Source organism: Scylla paramamosain, chromosome 19 (assembly GCF_035594125.1).
Source record: "Scylla paramamosain isolate STU-SP2022 chromosome 19, ASM3559412v1, whole genome shotgun sequence".
Taxonomy (NCBI): Eukaryota; Metazoa; Arthropoda; class Malacostraca; order Decapoda; family Portunidae; genus Scylla; species Scylla paramamosain.
In genome coordinates this window covers 17,426,001-17,438,641 of record NC_087169.1, presented here as the reverse complement: position 1 = coordinate 17,438,641, position 12,641 = coordinate 17,426,001, and the positions used below count along the sequence as shown (strand labels likewise).

Here is a 12,641-nt window from a genome sequence, read left to right as displayed (position 1 = left end):
TCTCTCTCTCTCTCTCTCTCTCTCTCTCTCTCTCTCTCTCTCTCTCTCTCTCTTATTCACATATTTATACTGTATCCACCTCACTAACGCGAAAGCTTATCAATACGTTTCACATGTTTAGTTTTCCATGGTCATTTAACTCATTCAGCCCGTCCCCTGCAGTGAGCAACGCGTTGAATGGATAATGAAATGAATGCCTTCTGGTTTTTTCTCCTGCCCTCTGTGGCGGGGATGTACTAGCATAAAATCAGTGCTAGCTTAATAATTGTGGAAAAACACGTATAGCTCGTTGCAAAACAAATACAGGGGCAAGAAAAGAAAGAAAGAACATGGAGAAAAAAATAAAATAAAACATGCCACTGAAATGTCAATAAAAATGTAAAAGAAAGCACAGGGAAAAATTACACCGATGTTGACGAAATACTTGAAATGTTGTGATACATTTAAACCATAGCAACAGTGATAAGAGCAATGCCAGTAGTAGTAGTAGTAGTAGTAGTAGTAGTAGTAGTAGTAGCAACAGAATATGAAGCACAGAAGAAGGAGTCCACAGACCACAACAAAGCAACGCAAACACAAAGGCACACACACTCACCCTCCAGGAACTCCATGCAGGAAGGCTCAAAGTTCAGCACCTCCAGTGTACACCCCGTCATTACCATCTCGCTCAGGTTGGCGGCGGCGAGGGTGGAGTGCGGCCCCTCCGTCGACCCCGTCAGCTCCATCCCGTCCACCTCGTCGTCAGCAGTGGCTCAAAGTGACGTTCACTGTCGCCCTCACTCACTCCACTCACTTATCCTGTTGTTCCACTCGGTTACGCGTTCAAGGTCACTCTTGTTACCGTCTAGTGTCCGTAGACGTGTTCCTTTGTACTTCGTTTATGACAGAGGCACGAAATTTTGAGTTAAATACGGTTTGTTGTCTCTCCCTCCTCCTGTAGCTGATTGCGCTGCGATTTCTGGGTGATTTTAAGTTTTCTATCGTTATTTGATGCTGGGGACGTCTGTGCGGCTGCGGATGCGTGGTGACGAGGCAAGACGCGCGGCTGGAGTGGCAGGCTAACCTTTCTTGCGTCACGGGGCTGATGATTTCTTCCCCTGCGCAGTGTCGCGACGCAAGAAGCAGCAAGGGCAGTCTCCCTCCTCTACTTGAGTCTCCGGGAGCGTCCAACAAGCACCTGCCTCAAGAAAAACCCACTAGCAGGACGGAACAGGTTTTGGGAACATGGAATGCACCCGATGGTTACTTGTCTACCGGAATGTCGAGACAATAACTTTCTCGCCACACACAGAGCCGGGGAGTTACATCACCGTCACCCTAAGGCTTACACGCGCTTCACACACTTTACAACGGCTCAGGTACTCACGAGGCGCTAATCTACCGTCACTCTCCTTATTCTTTTTTATTGGCTCGGATCAGGCGGGTATAATTTCAAAGCCGCGGAGGTGCGAGGACAAATGTAGTAGTACTCTGGCTTGTTACCTTAATGACTTTTCTTCCGCACCTGTAAGAGATAAACATTAATAAGACATTAATATGGGTGTGATTTCTTTTGTCACGTTTTTTTTTTTTTTACTCATATTCACTAAGTCATTGTGATTCACTTTTTTTTGTCAATGTATATGAAAGTGACCAATATAAATGAAACCAGTTTTATGTTTGAGAGAGAGAGAGAGAGAGAGAGAGAGAGAGAGAGAGAGAGAGAGAGAGAGAGAGAGAGAGAATTTATTCATACATTTATCGTTATAGTAGGATATTAATAACGATTTCAACACTGCTCAAGGTTATATGAATTTCTCTCTCTCTCTCTCTCTCTCTCTCTCTCTCTCTCTCTCTCTCTCTCTCTCTCTCTCTCTCTCTCTCAAAAGTGTAAAGACGATAATGCAGATACATAAGGAAAATATAGATAAAGAAAGATAAAAAGGAAAAAAGAAGAATATTGATAAGTAACCCCAAATTTTTTTTGAAGAAAACGCAAAGCAGGATACATAATTAAAAAGAAAACGTGAAATACCCTAAGCACACGTACAGTGCTCCTGCGGTAATCTTGTGGCACCTGTGATTAAGTTAAGATACGTTAGGTTAGGTAGGGTTAGGGAAGGTTAGATTAGGTTATGTTAGGTGAGATCATGTTAGGTTATTGGTAGGTGAAGTTAGATACGTGAAGTTAGGTTAAGCTGGGTGAGATTAAGACTGGGTTAAGTAATTGAGGATTTTAGGAAACTGAAATACAAGAATAAGTGCACATTAAATATTCTACTAACTAACATAATATCAACACCACCCTACCTAACTTAACCTTCCATTTACCTTCTTTTGAGTGTGGGTATGAGAGAGAGAGAGAGAGAGAGAGAGAGAGAGAGAGAGAGAGAGAGAGAGAGAGAGAGAGAGAGAGAGAGAGAGAGAGAGAGAGAGAGTGTGTGTGTGTGTGTGTGTATGTGTGTGTCCATCCAAACCAAATATCTTAGTTCCAATGCCAGTCACGGATCACAGAGGGGTGAAAAGCGTACGCAGGTGGCGGTGATGAGGAACAGGTGTACGAGAGTTAATCCAATACTGTGTTCGTGAGTCACTTCAGTAATTGGACAGGGTGGAAAGTCTCACACTAGCTGGCTGATAAACAAAGCTGGAAGTGAATCATGGGTAGCAGTACTGTATTTATGTGTGTGTGTGTGTGTGTGTGTGTGTGATAATAGTAGTGGTGATGGAGGAGTACATAAGTTAAGTAGAAGAAGAAGAAGAAGAAGAAGAAGAAAAAGAAGGAGAGGAAGAGGAGGAGGAGGAGGAAGAGGAACATGAAATAATGTCAATAAGTAATGAAACCAAGGACAAACATAACATTATCCATTATTGTACATAACACTCTCTCTCTCTCTCTCTCTCTCTCTCTCTCTCTCTCTCTCTCTCTCTCTCTCTCTCTCTCTCTCTCTCATAAACCTCTATATTACATCACACTTTATTAAACAAAACTTGTGTAACCCAAGCTAGTCAACACCACCACCACCACCACCACCACCACCACCACCACCACAACCACCACTACGCAATTCTCACACCAGTGTAATAGAGAGAGATAAATGTACCACACAATCCCCACTAAGCTCAGAATGCGAGGTCCTGGAATATGTGTAGCTGGATGTGTGAAGCCCCAGCCTCGTGTTGTGAGCGATAACCTTAAGTCTGGTATCAGGAGGAACATTACGTGGATTGAAGAGAAAATGAAGCCGAGAGTGTGAAATACCTTAAGTGGAAGACTGCTGTTATTTATTTATTTATTAACTTTTTTTTTTTTTTTGTGGGGGATGGCAGGGAAGACGACGGGGGAAGGATTTTCATTATCGTTTTTTTTTTCTTCTTTCTCACTTTTTGTTTTGTTTTTTTGTTGTGCCTCTTGTTTAGTATATTCGTTGTTCCCAAGCTTGTTGATGTTGGTGTGGCTAAGTAATTCTGCAATTTTGAGTGTGGTGTGCAGAAGTGACAGGCAACAACAAAATCAGTAGCTACAACAACGATAGCAACAACAACAACAACAACAACAACAACAACAACAACAACAACAACAACAAGTACTACTACTACCACTGCTATTTCTATTACTACTACTACTACTACTACTACTACTACTACTACTACTACTACTACTACTACTACTGCTACTATTACTTCTACTACTTCATCATCCAGAGGTAAACAAAATGCAGCCAGAATTCCAACAGGTAGAGTGAGCTGCGAGACACGTGGAGTGACTGGCGAGGCGCAGGTGTTCCCCTCACCTGGGAGAGAGGGAGGGATGGGGGAGGAAAGAGAAGGATGGGGAGGGAATAATCTAAGAGGGGGGAAGTGAGTGTACCGAAGATAGTAAAAAAAAAAGGAAAACAAGGAAAGAAGAAAGGGAATTTAAATGTTTGGGTGAGAACAGGTGGTGTGTGTGTGTGTGTGTGTGTGTGTGTGTGTGTGTGTGTGTGTGTGTGTGTGTGTGTGTGTGTGTGTGTGTGTGTTTGTTTGTTTGTTTGTTTGTTTGTTTGTGTGTGTGTGTGTCATATAATAATACAAGGCCGCTTTCAAACATGAATCTTACAGTAGCTGACTGCATGCGAGGTGCCTGCCAGGGTACGTGTGTGTTTGGTTTGCATAAATCTTACAACTTGTCTGTTTGTTACGTGGGGATTTTCCAGAGAGAGAGAGAGAGAGAGAGAGAGAGAGAGAGAGAGAGAGAGAGAGAGAGAGAGAGAGAGAGAGAATAAGCTAGTCCCTTAAAAAGTAAGATTATCCAACAAACTGTATTCTCTAACTGTATTCGTTCATCTCAGGCGAGAAAAGAAGATTAAACGAATAGAAGAAAAGTAAAAAAAATAAATAAATAAATAGTTATGGTATACTTATGAATCGATCGTTTATTTATTCATTTATTTTTTCTATCTCTGGTTTGCCAGGCACAAAGGTGTTTGTTATTGTTTGCCAGGGTCGAACGTGACACAAAGAAAACGGAACTGATGTTGAAATGTGTGTGTGTGTGTGTGTGTGTGTGTGTGTGTGTGTGTGTGTTGCCCGATTTACTACCATAGAGGCACCCATACTTTCATCCCCTCCACCACCATCACCACCGCACCCCGTCACTCCTCAACGCTTGCCCAGGGAGACGTGGCCGGGAAGGAACCTTGGCCACTCTCTCCTGTTCTCCCGCACGTTGCTAACTAGTAATGGGAGACCAAAGCCTAGTATCTGTTGTGCGAGTAGAATACTATACATGTAATCCTTCCCTTCACCCTAAACCATCACACACACACACACACACACACACACAGACGCACACACGTAGCAAGACACACGTGCTGACGCTAAAGATTTACGATGTTGCTAGACGAAGAAAGAAAAGAAGGAAGAAGAGGAGGAGGAGGAGGAGGTATAATCCTTACCTTCTCAAACGACCTTGAAACGTCACGACCTCTCCCACGCCTTGACAGTCTCCTTGCAACAGTTCATAGCCCTCCCACCTTCACAGTTCATGGTACACTACCGCCAGACTGACCGCCCTCGCCGTGAGTCCCTGCCGAGCGATAGGACACGTCACAGCTCGTCGGCCAATCACAGCGCACCCTGGCATTGCGTCAGAGGTGATGCTGGCCAGTCACGATATAGTTGTAATTCTTCATCCGAGCCAGGTGACTTAATGTTTGTGTGAAATTAGAATCAGTAGATGGGAAAACTCCGTGGTGTTATGCTATGAATGTGTCCATGAGTTGGCTATACTTGAGTTTCTGATGAGAGAGAGAGAGAGAGAGAGAGAGAGAGAGAGAGAGAGAGAGAGAGAGAGTAATTATCACACTGCGTTGTTACTCGTATGCCTTTGCGTGGGAAGGTAGGGAATGTTATACTTGCTTTGGTGTGGCTGAGTTTAAGAAACATTCACTGAGAGGCGCTTTGCTGCGATGCCTCATTCCGTCTCCTTGGTTTTCCGTAACATATCATGTCACTGAAATAGTTTACCTCCTGCAGTCCACTCATGACGGAGAACGAGTTGTCACGCCATCTGTCTTGGCTTGGATTCGAACCCCCGGCTAGGAGATTCACAGACAAGGATAACAACCATTGCACCACCAACACGCAGGCATCACAGGAACTCTCAGTGCAGTGCAGCTCCCTCTCACCCTCTCACCGGGCAATGCAGCTCCCTCTCACCTAATCTTACCTGATATATATATATATATATATATATATATATATATATATATATATATATATATATATATATATATATATATATATATATATATATATATATATATATATATATATATATATATATATATATATATATATATATATATATATATATATATATATATATATATATATATATATATATATATATATATATATATATATATATATATATATATATATATATTAGATATGAAGAAGAAAATGCCGAAGATTAAACATTTATTGCCAATATGATTATATGCTTCCCAGAATGACAACACGGCCACGATAAGCCTACTATGTTAATGAGGCACAACAACAACAACAACAACAACCACTGAGTCGCTTTGTGAGCACCCGCGTCATCAGTCAAGGAAAAATCAGTTTCCCGTTGCACCAGCCACCAATCACATTCCCTCATCCTCACCCTGACCCGTCCCCGTCATGCACACCCAAAAATCAAGACAGCAGGGTGCCTCCTGTTCCACGCGTTCCCACGCAGATCTTCCTACTGGCACAGCGGCGGGGTGGCGACTCTACTGCTGGCTCGGGTTGAAGAAGAATTTTTTGAAATCGTACAACTGATACTCCGGAGTGGCGCCTCCACGCTCTTTTGTGAGGTTATTTATCTTGATAACGAGGTCTCGCATCTCTAAGCAATGGGCGTGGGCAGCCAGCACCTCACACAACACCTGCACAAATATGGTGCCACGCTGCAGGTCCCTCGGCGCTCGGAAATTTTCGATGCAAGCATACATGGTCATCATGTCCTTGGGCGCCATTTGCTGGACTGATAGACTGTCGTACTGCTGCATACGTGGCTCAATTTGCTTCCCGCGGCAGTAGTTAGCAAAAAAAAGCTTGGGCTTACCGCTGAGGGTCGGGCAGTTGCTGTCTGTGAAGCAGTACCGCACTTCGTCCAGTGACATGAATTCCCCCTCCCTGCAGGCGAAGTGCAAGTAATCCTTCCCGTGGCTCAAGACGAACACGATGAGGGAATCGAAGCGACGGAGGAACTGGTTGTCCTGCTGTTTCTTGAGGATCTCCTCGGTCTCCGACTTGTTTTTATCTTCGTACAAGTACACTACGTAACCCATTTGGTGAAAGAGTGTCTTGAGGTTGAAGCTGTCCCGCGCGGCCCCTGTACGCTCATCAATACCTTGTCCAGTAAAGTAATAATTAAAGATGAGCACGAGGCCGCGGGGCGTTGAGAGGTTGCGGTAGACAGTCTCAGACGGCATCTGGGGATGCCTAGTCGACACTACAGTCCACGGAAAGGTCCAAGGTCCGTCAGTCTGCAAGAGAGGAGTAGGAGAGGTCACGGAAAGGATGTAAGGGAAGGGGTGCTGGATTGGTCATACCGCCACCTCTTCCTCCATTCCCCAGCAACACTCAGTGTGTGTGTGTGTGTGTGTGTTCACTGTACAGTCTGCTGCTGGTCTCTATCGAGACACCCGGCCGCCCCGCTATGGAAAGAGCTCATACTGAACAATCTTTGGGTTGGACAGAGACCACCCACACACAACGAGGTCACAATTCACGACTTATATCCCGTACCTACTCACAGGTAGGTGAGCAGGGACTACACGTGAAAGAAGACACACCCAAATAATCTCCCTCCGCCCAGGGGATCGAACCTTGGCCCTTCGGTTGTGAGCCGAGTGCGCTAACCACTACCCTAGCGGACCGTGTGTGTGTGTGTGTGTGTGTGTGCGTGTGTGTGTGTGTGTGTGTGTGTCCTTACCTGGTCACTTCTGCCCAAACCGATCCAAGCAGACTCAAACTGAATGTTCCTTACATGCTGTCCATCAGAACCAATCTGCAGGAAACACCAACAACCTCAGAGGAAGGAAAACCAGCACAGAAAGTATAAATTCAAGACACAAGAGGTAGCAACACCCTCCCTAGGATCTACAAAAAAATTAGCATGAAAATACATAATTTCATCTAATCTTTAACATCCTTTTTCACCTTTAGTGTGCTGAGGTCAGGGAGGAACAGCGAGGCCTTCTTCTTGTGTTTGTCACTCCTCAGGTGCTCCAGCAAAGGGGCGAGTCCAGTGAAGGAATTGTTACACGACATGCACTTGTAGGCGGAGGACCCCTGACCCCTCTCCACCACACTGTCGTCTAGGGCACGCTGCACTTCAGGAGGAAGAATTTCTCTATTCATCCAGTCATTTTGTACCGTCGAGGCTGCCATGTTGGTATTTCCTTGCTACAGAGAGGAGAGGAAGGACAGTTGCTTTAGTTACAAACACACACACACACACACACACACACACACACACACACACACACACACACACACACACACACACACACACACACACACACACACACTTACCGACACTGGTGTTTGGGTGCTGCCAGAGGGGTGACGAGGGTCGGGTGAGCCGTGAGTCAGGAAAGGTGTGTTAATCTGGGAAGGCATCTGGGGCTGCGAAGGGTGGAGATAAGCTGGGAGACTTGTGTTATGCTGGAGAAAAGAGGGTAAGAGATGTTGGCCACTGGAAAGCTGGGAATGGAGACTGGGAACTTGGGAAGACCGGGATTCGATGTTTGGGTTATACTGATTCTGAGGGAGTGGGGAGGAAAGCAGGCTGGGGTTTGGGGTTTGCTGGAGGTACGTGGGCTGCATGCCATGAGTCTGGCTGGAAGATGGGAGCTGCTGGGGGTGATGGGAAGTCTGGTGCTGGTCTTGATTACTTTGGCTCGATAGGGCGTGAGATGAAACTTGCATATTCTTTTTGGCTTTCTTATGGTCATTCCCGTTGAGATGACTCTTCAAGGGCTCGATCCCCGTGAACTGGTTTTTCTTGGGGCACACGCGACATCTGTAGGAGAAGTGCGCCTTGTTCACTAGCTCTATTTCGTCACTGAGCTTTGCCTTGAGCACATCAACCGGGAGGGCTCTGAGGAGCTCCTGAGGGGGCGAGGGATGCTGCAGGATGTACCATACGAGGTGGTTCTCATGGTCTCTCCCCTTCAGATGCGGCATGGGCTCGGATGGAGTTTTCTCGCAGGCGACGCAATAGTTGGTGCCGTCCTGCCTCACCACCATCACGCCGGTAGCCATGGCAGACCGTAACACCTGCTGGAGGAGGGTCATTAAGTTGACTGTTTGTGTGTGTGTGTGTGTGTGTGTGTGTGTGTGTGTGTGTGTGTGTGTGTGTGTGTATGTTTATTTTTATTTATTTGTATTTTAAAAAGCACTGAGTCAGTTTATAATGTCAAATGATCAGATTATTGTCTTAAATTTATTTACTATATCGTTTACACACACACACACACACACACACACACACACACACACACACACACACACACACACACACACACACACACACACACCACTAATCTATTGATATAGCGAGCTGTAGTTCTATACCTCATTATTTCCATTCTATTATCTTATCAGGTTTGTTGTTGCACCCTAGAACTTGGGGTGTGTGTGTGTGTGTGTGTGTGTGTGTGTGTGTGTGTGTGTGTGTGTGTGTGTGTGTCTAAAGACGACATTATTATTATTATTATTATTATTATTATTATTATTATTATTATTATTATTATTATTATTATTATTATTATTATCATTATTATTAGCAGCAGCAGCAGTAGTAGTATTATTGTTATTATTATTATTATTACTATTATTATTATTATTATTATTATTATTATTATTAGTAGTAGTAGTAGTAGTAGTAGTAGTAGTAGTAGTAGTAGTAGTAGTAGTAGTAGTAGTAGTAGTAGTAGTAGTAGTAGTAGTAGTATGTAGTAGTAGTGATAGTAGTTTAATGATGTTTCTGCAACACTGATGGAAAAAACAAACGTCCCTATCTTTCTCTTACATCTAATCGTGTAGTGGCAGGCATCTGGCTTTAGCAAGAGCTAATTCATGATTGTAGTGATAGTTTAACTTTTCTTAGACACTCTCAGTGAAAACATCGTTCTATCTTTCTTTTACGCATAGTGGAAGTTATGTGGGATTTTTAAGGCTGCTTTCTTGACTCCAGGTAGAGAGTTTAACAAGGATTCTACATATACCATCAATGGGGGAAAAACACGCAAAGGAACCAGATTATTTATTTGCATTGCCCTTGAAAATAGAGATGAGAGAAAAAAGCGACTCAGTACGAGGTTCAGTAAAGACGGAGGGCGGGGAGGATAGACAAACAGCTAGTTGAGATAAGATGTAAGAGATTGTAATATTTTGCGATAACAAGCACTCGGTTACAAGATAAAACAATAATTCAACAGGATACAGACAGGTAAATGCACAGGTGAAAAAAGACAGTTACTATACACGTCTGTACACCAACGAGCTACAGGCGTCTTCTGGAAGGGATGCACAGGTGATGCGTGCAGAGTGATGTGTGCTGACAAACGCCAGACAGGTGAAAGATGGCGTTCAGACAGTGTTCAGCTACAAATTTCACCACTAGGACAGGAATATTGATGAGAGAGAGAGAGAGAGAGAGACTACTACTACTACTACTACTACTACTACTACTACTACTACTACTACGACTACTACTACTTGTCTTGTATGGAACCTCATAATCAAAGACACACCTAGTCAAACATTGCTATTTTCATTATTATTATTATTGTTATTATTATTATTATTATTATTATTATTATTATTATTATTATTATTATTATTATTGTTATTATTATCATTATTATCATTATTATTATTTTTATTATTATCGTCATCATTATAATCATCCTCATCACCATTTTCCACTGAGGAGAGAGAACAAGGTAATACCATCTCACATTTGACATCTACCATAAAGTCGCCGCCACTACTAACACTAATAATTATAACAATAAGTCATCATCATCATCACCATTACCAATGTAGAGCGAAATCCTTCCTGTTTTCCTTAAAAAAGATAAATAAAAATCTGTCTCAACCATTTTTTTATCAATCTTTATCTTCCATCTTTGCATTTCAAACCATTCCAAACAACAACAACAACTAATAATAATAATAACAATAATAAGGTTAAGAGGGGACCTGATAGAAGTCTTTAAGTGGTATACGGGTTATAACAAGGGGGACGTAAGCAAAATTCTTAGGATCATCAACCAGGACAGAACAAAAATTAACGGGTTCAAGCTTGAAAAATTTAGGATTAAGAAAGAGATAGGAAGAAATTCGCTCTCGAGTAAAGTGGTAGATGAATGGAACGGACTCAGTAATCATGTTGTTAGTGCTAAGACATTAGGGAACTTTAAGAGAAGATTAGACGGGTTTATGGAAGAGGATGGTAGGTGGAAATAGGTAGGTATATTTCATACAGGGACTGCCACGAGTAAGCCTGGTCGCTTCTTGCAGCTTCCCTTATTTCTTATGCTCTTATGTTCTTATAATAATAATAATAATAATAATAATAATAATAATAATAATAATAATAATAATAATAATTTACATACCTGGTCGTCCATTTTCACGGTGAACACAGAAACAGAAACAGGCAGCAAAAACAGGGGGCTAAGACAGGAGGCCTACAGAACCCCGGGGGAGGCTACGTGAGAATCAGTTACCAAGCAAGTAAGGGAGGAGACTGTGTGAGTGAATCAGTGTCTGTATGTGTGTGAGTGTGTGTGTGTGTGTGTGTGTGCTTGTGTGTGTTACTCCTTCCCTTCCCCCCACCTGCATCAGCCGGTACTACTGATAAGATAAGATCATGATTATAGAGTCCCCCTCCCATGCTGCCATAATTTTCTGTGGCTTTTGCATAACTAATCTGTCTATTTGTGTGTCTATGGCTGCTATTCAGAAACGCTTTGCTGTCTCACTATGACAAATTTAAAAGGCCACAGATATGATTAGCCAGATCAAGAGTGTTTCGCCTGTTTATAATGGAGAAATGTTGTTAATGTCATTAAAACCGTAAAATAACACGCTTGAAAACCGTGTAATTTCAACTAAGGCCTCTTGAAAGTAGTGGAAGTGCGGCGCAGAAATTATGCAGAATATGATCCTATAAACCAGCTGTATTTCCCTCGGGAATAGGAAAGGTCAGATTTATTCTCTCAAAAATTGTTCTTTCTCTCTCTCTCTCTCTCTCTCTCTCTCTCTCTCTCTCTCTCTCTCTCTCTCTCTCTCTCTCTCTCTCTCTCTCTCTAAGACATGGCAACACACACACACACACACACACACACACACACACACACACACACACACACACACACGTTTAGCCCCGAGATTATACTTCCGAGACTTCGTGTCACATCTATAAATACTACTAATAATAATGATTTGTAGACACCAGTCCTACTAGTAGTGCCCAAGCGGCTGTATGCATAACACGTAAGGATATGAATATCATATCTCTGTAACCAGAAATGATTGAGAAAAAAAAAATGGTTAATTAGAATCAGCGACCAAAGTTTGCCTTAAAAATGGCCTAATATCTAAGGCACCAAATTTTGTGATCCCAGTGTTATTTTCTTGCGTGTCGCGGTGACCTGCCAGAGGACGAAAAGTGCAGGGGAGAAATTCCGCTTTCCTTCCGAAACGCCAAAGTGATAGAAAAGCTGGGTAATACAGTCCCTGGGGAGTGATGATGCGCGTCTTTGATGGCAGTGGTGCCGACAGATGGTGGTCAGTGAGGAAGACTCGGGGGAATCTTAGTTACGTTGGATGAAAGTTGTTTTAGTCTCCGCTATGATTGCTCTCATCCTCTGTCGTCTTTGAAAGGTAGAGCATGGAGCGTTGTGTTAGGGTAGACAGTATTATTGTTACTTTTTATTTGGTTATTTGTTTGTTTGTTTTTTTGTTTGTGTGTTTGTTTTTGTACTCTATCTTATTAGATGGAAAAGAAAGGATTATATTTTCTAGAAGATTAGCGAAATTATCACAATTTTCTGACTGATTACACTATGTAACACGATTTTTGTCTTTGACAAATAAATGTTATTTTCCAA

General features: G+C 42.7%; 2 protein-coding genes across 3 annotated transcripts in view; both read right to left on the bottom strand.

The window, feature by feature from the left end:
• Positions 1-5,616, bottom strand: part of LOC135109800 (organic solute transporter subunit alpha-like) — a 31,816-nt gene extending 26,200 nt beyond the window's left edge. Inside the window, 2 exon segments of the mRNA XM_064021472.1 lie at positions 596-1,504; positions 4,917-5,616. Coding sequence (XP_063877542.1) covers positions 596-725 — 130 coding nt within the window. The 5' untranslated portion in view covers positions 726-1,504; positions 4,917-5,616.
• A 314-nt stretch (positions 5,617-5,930) lies between these two features.
• Positions 5,931-11,343, bottom strand: LOC135109797 (uncharacterized). 2 transcript variants are annotated; one of them, XM_064021464.1, is made up of 5 exons: positions 11,145-11,343; positions 8,050-8,799; positions 7,675-7,920; positions 7,448-7,522; positions 5,931-6,998 (listed from the first exon to the last, which is right to left on the bottom strand). In XM_064021464.1, the coding sequence occupies exons 1-5, from the start codon at positions 11,154-11,156 to the stop codon at positions 6,240-6,242; spliced, it is 1,842 nt and encodes a 613-aa protein (XP_063877534.1). In that variant the 5' UTR covers positions 11,157-11,343; the 3' UTR covers positions 5,931-6,239. The 2 variants fall into 2 exon arrangements, with proteins under 2 accessions (XP_063877534.1, XP_063877536.1); XM_064021466.1 differs by having other exon boundaries at positions 8,050-8,796; positions 11,145-11,329.
• Between the last annotated feature and the right edge of the window lie 1,298 nt (positions 11,344-12,641).

What these genes read in the sequence shown, in the direction of transcription:
- LOC135109797 (XM_064021464.1), bottom strand. An exon ending in GCACCCAAACACCAGTGTCG is followed by an intron (nt 7,921 to 8,049) that starts GTAAGTGTGTGT and finishes TCCTCTCTGTAG; the next exon opens with CAAGGAAATACCAACATGGC. An exon ending in CTGACCTCAGCACACTAAAG is followed by an intron (nt 7,523 to 7,674) that starts GTGAAAAAGGAT and finishes TGTTTCCTGCAG; the next exon opens with ATTGGTTCTGATGGACAGCA.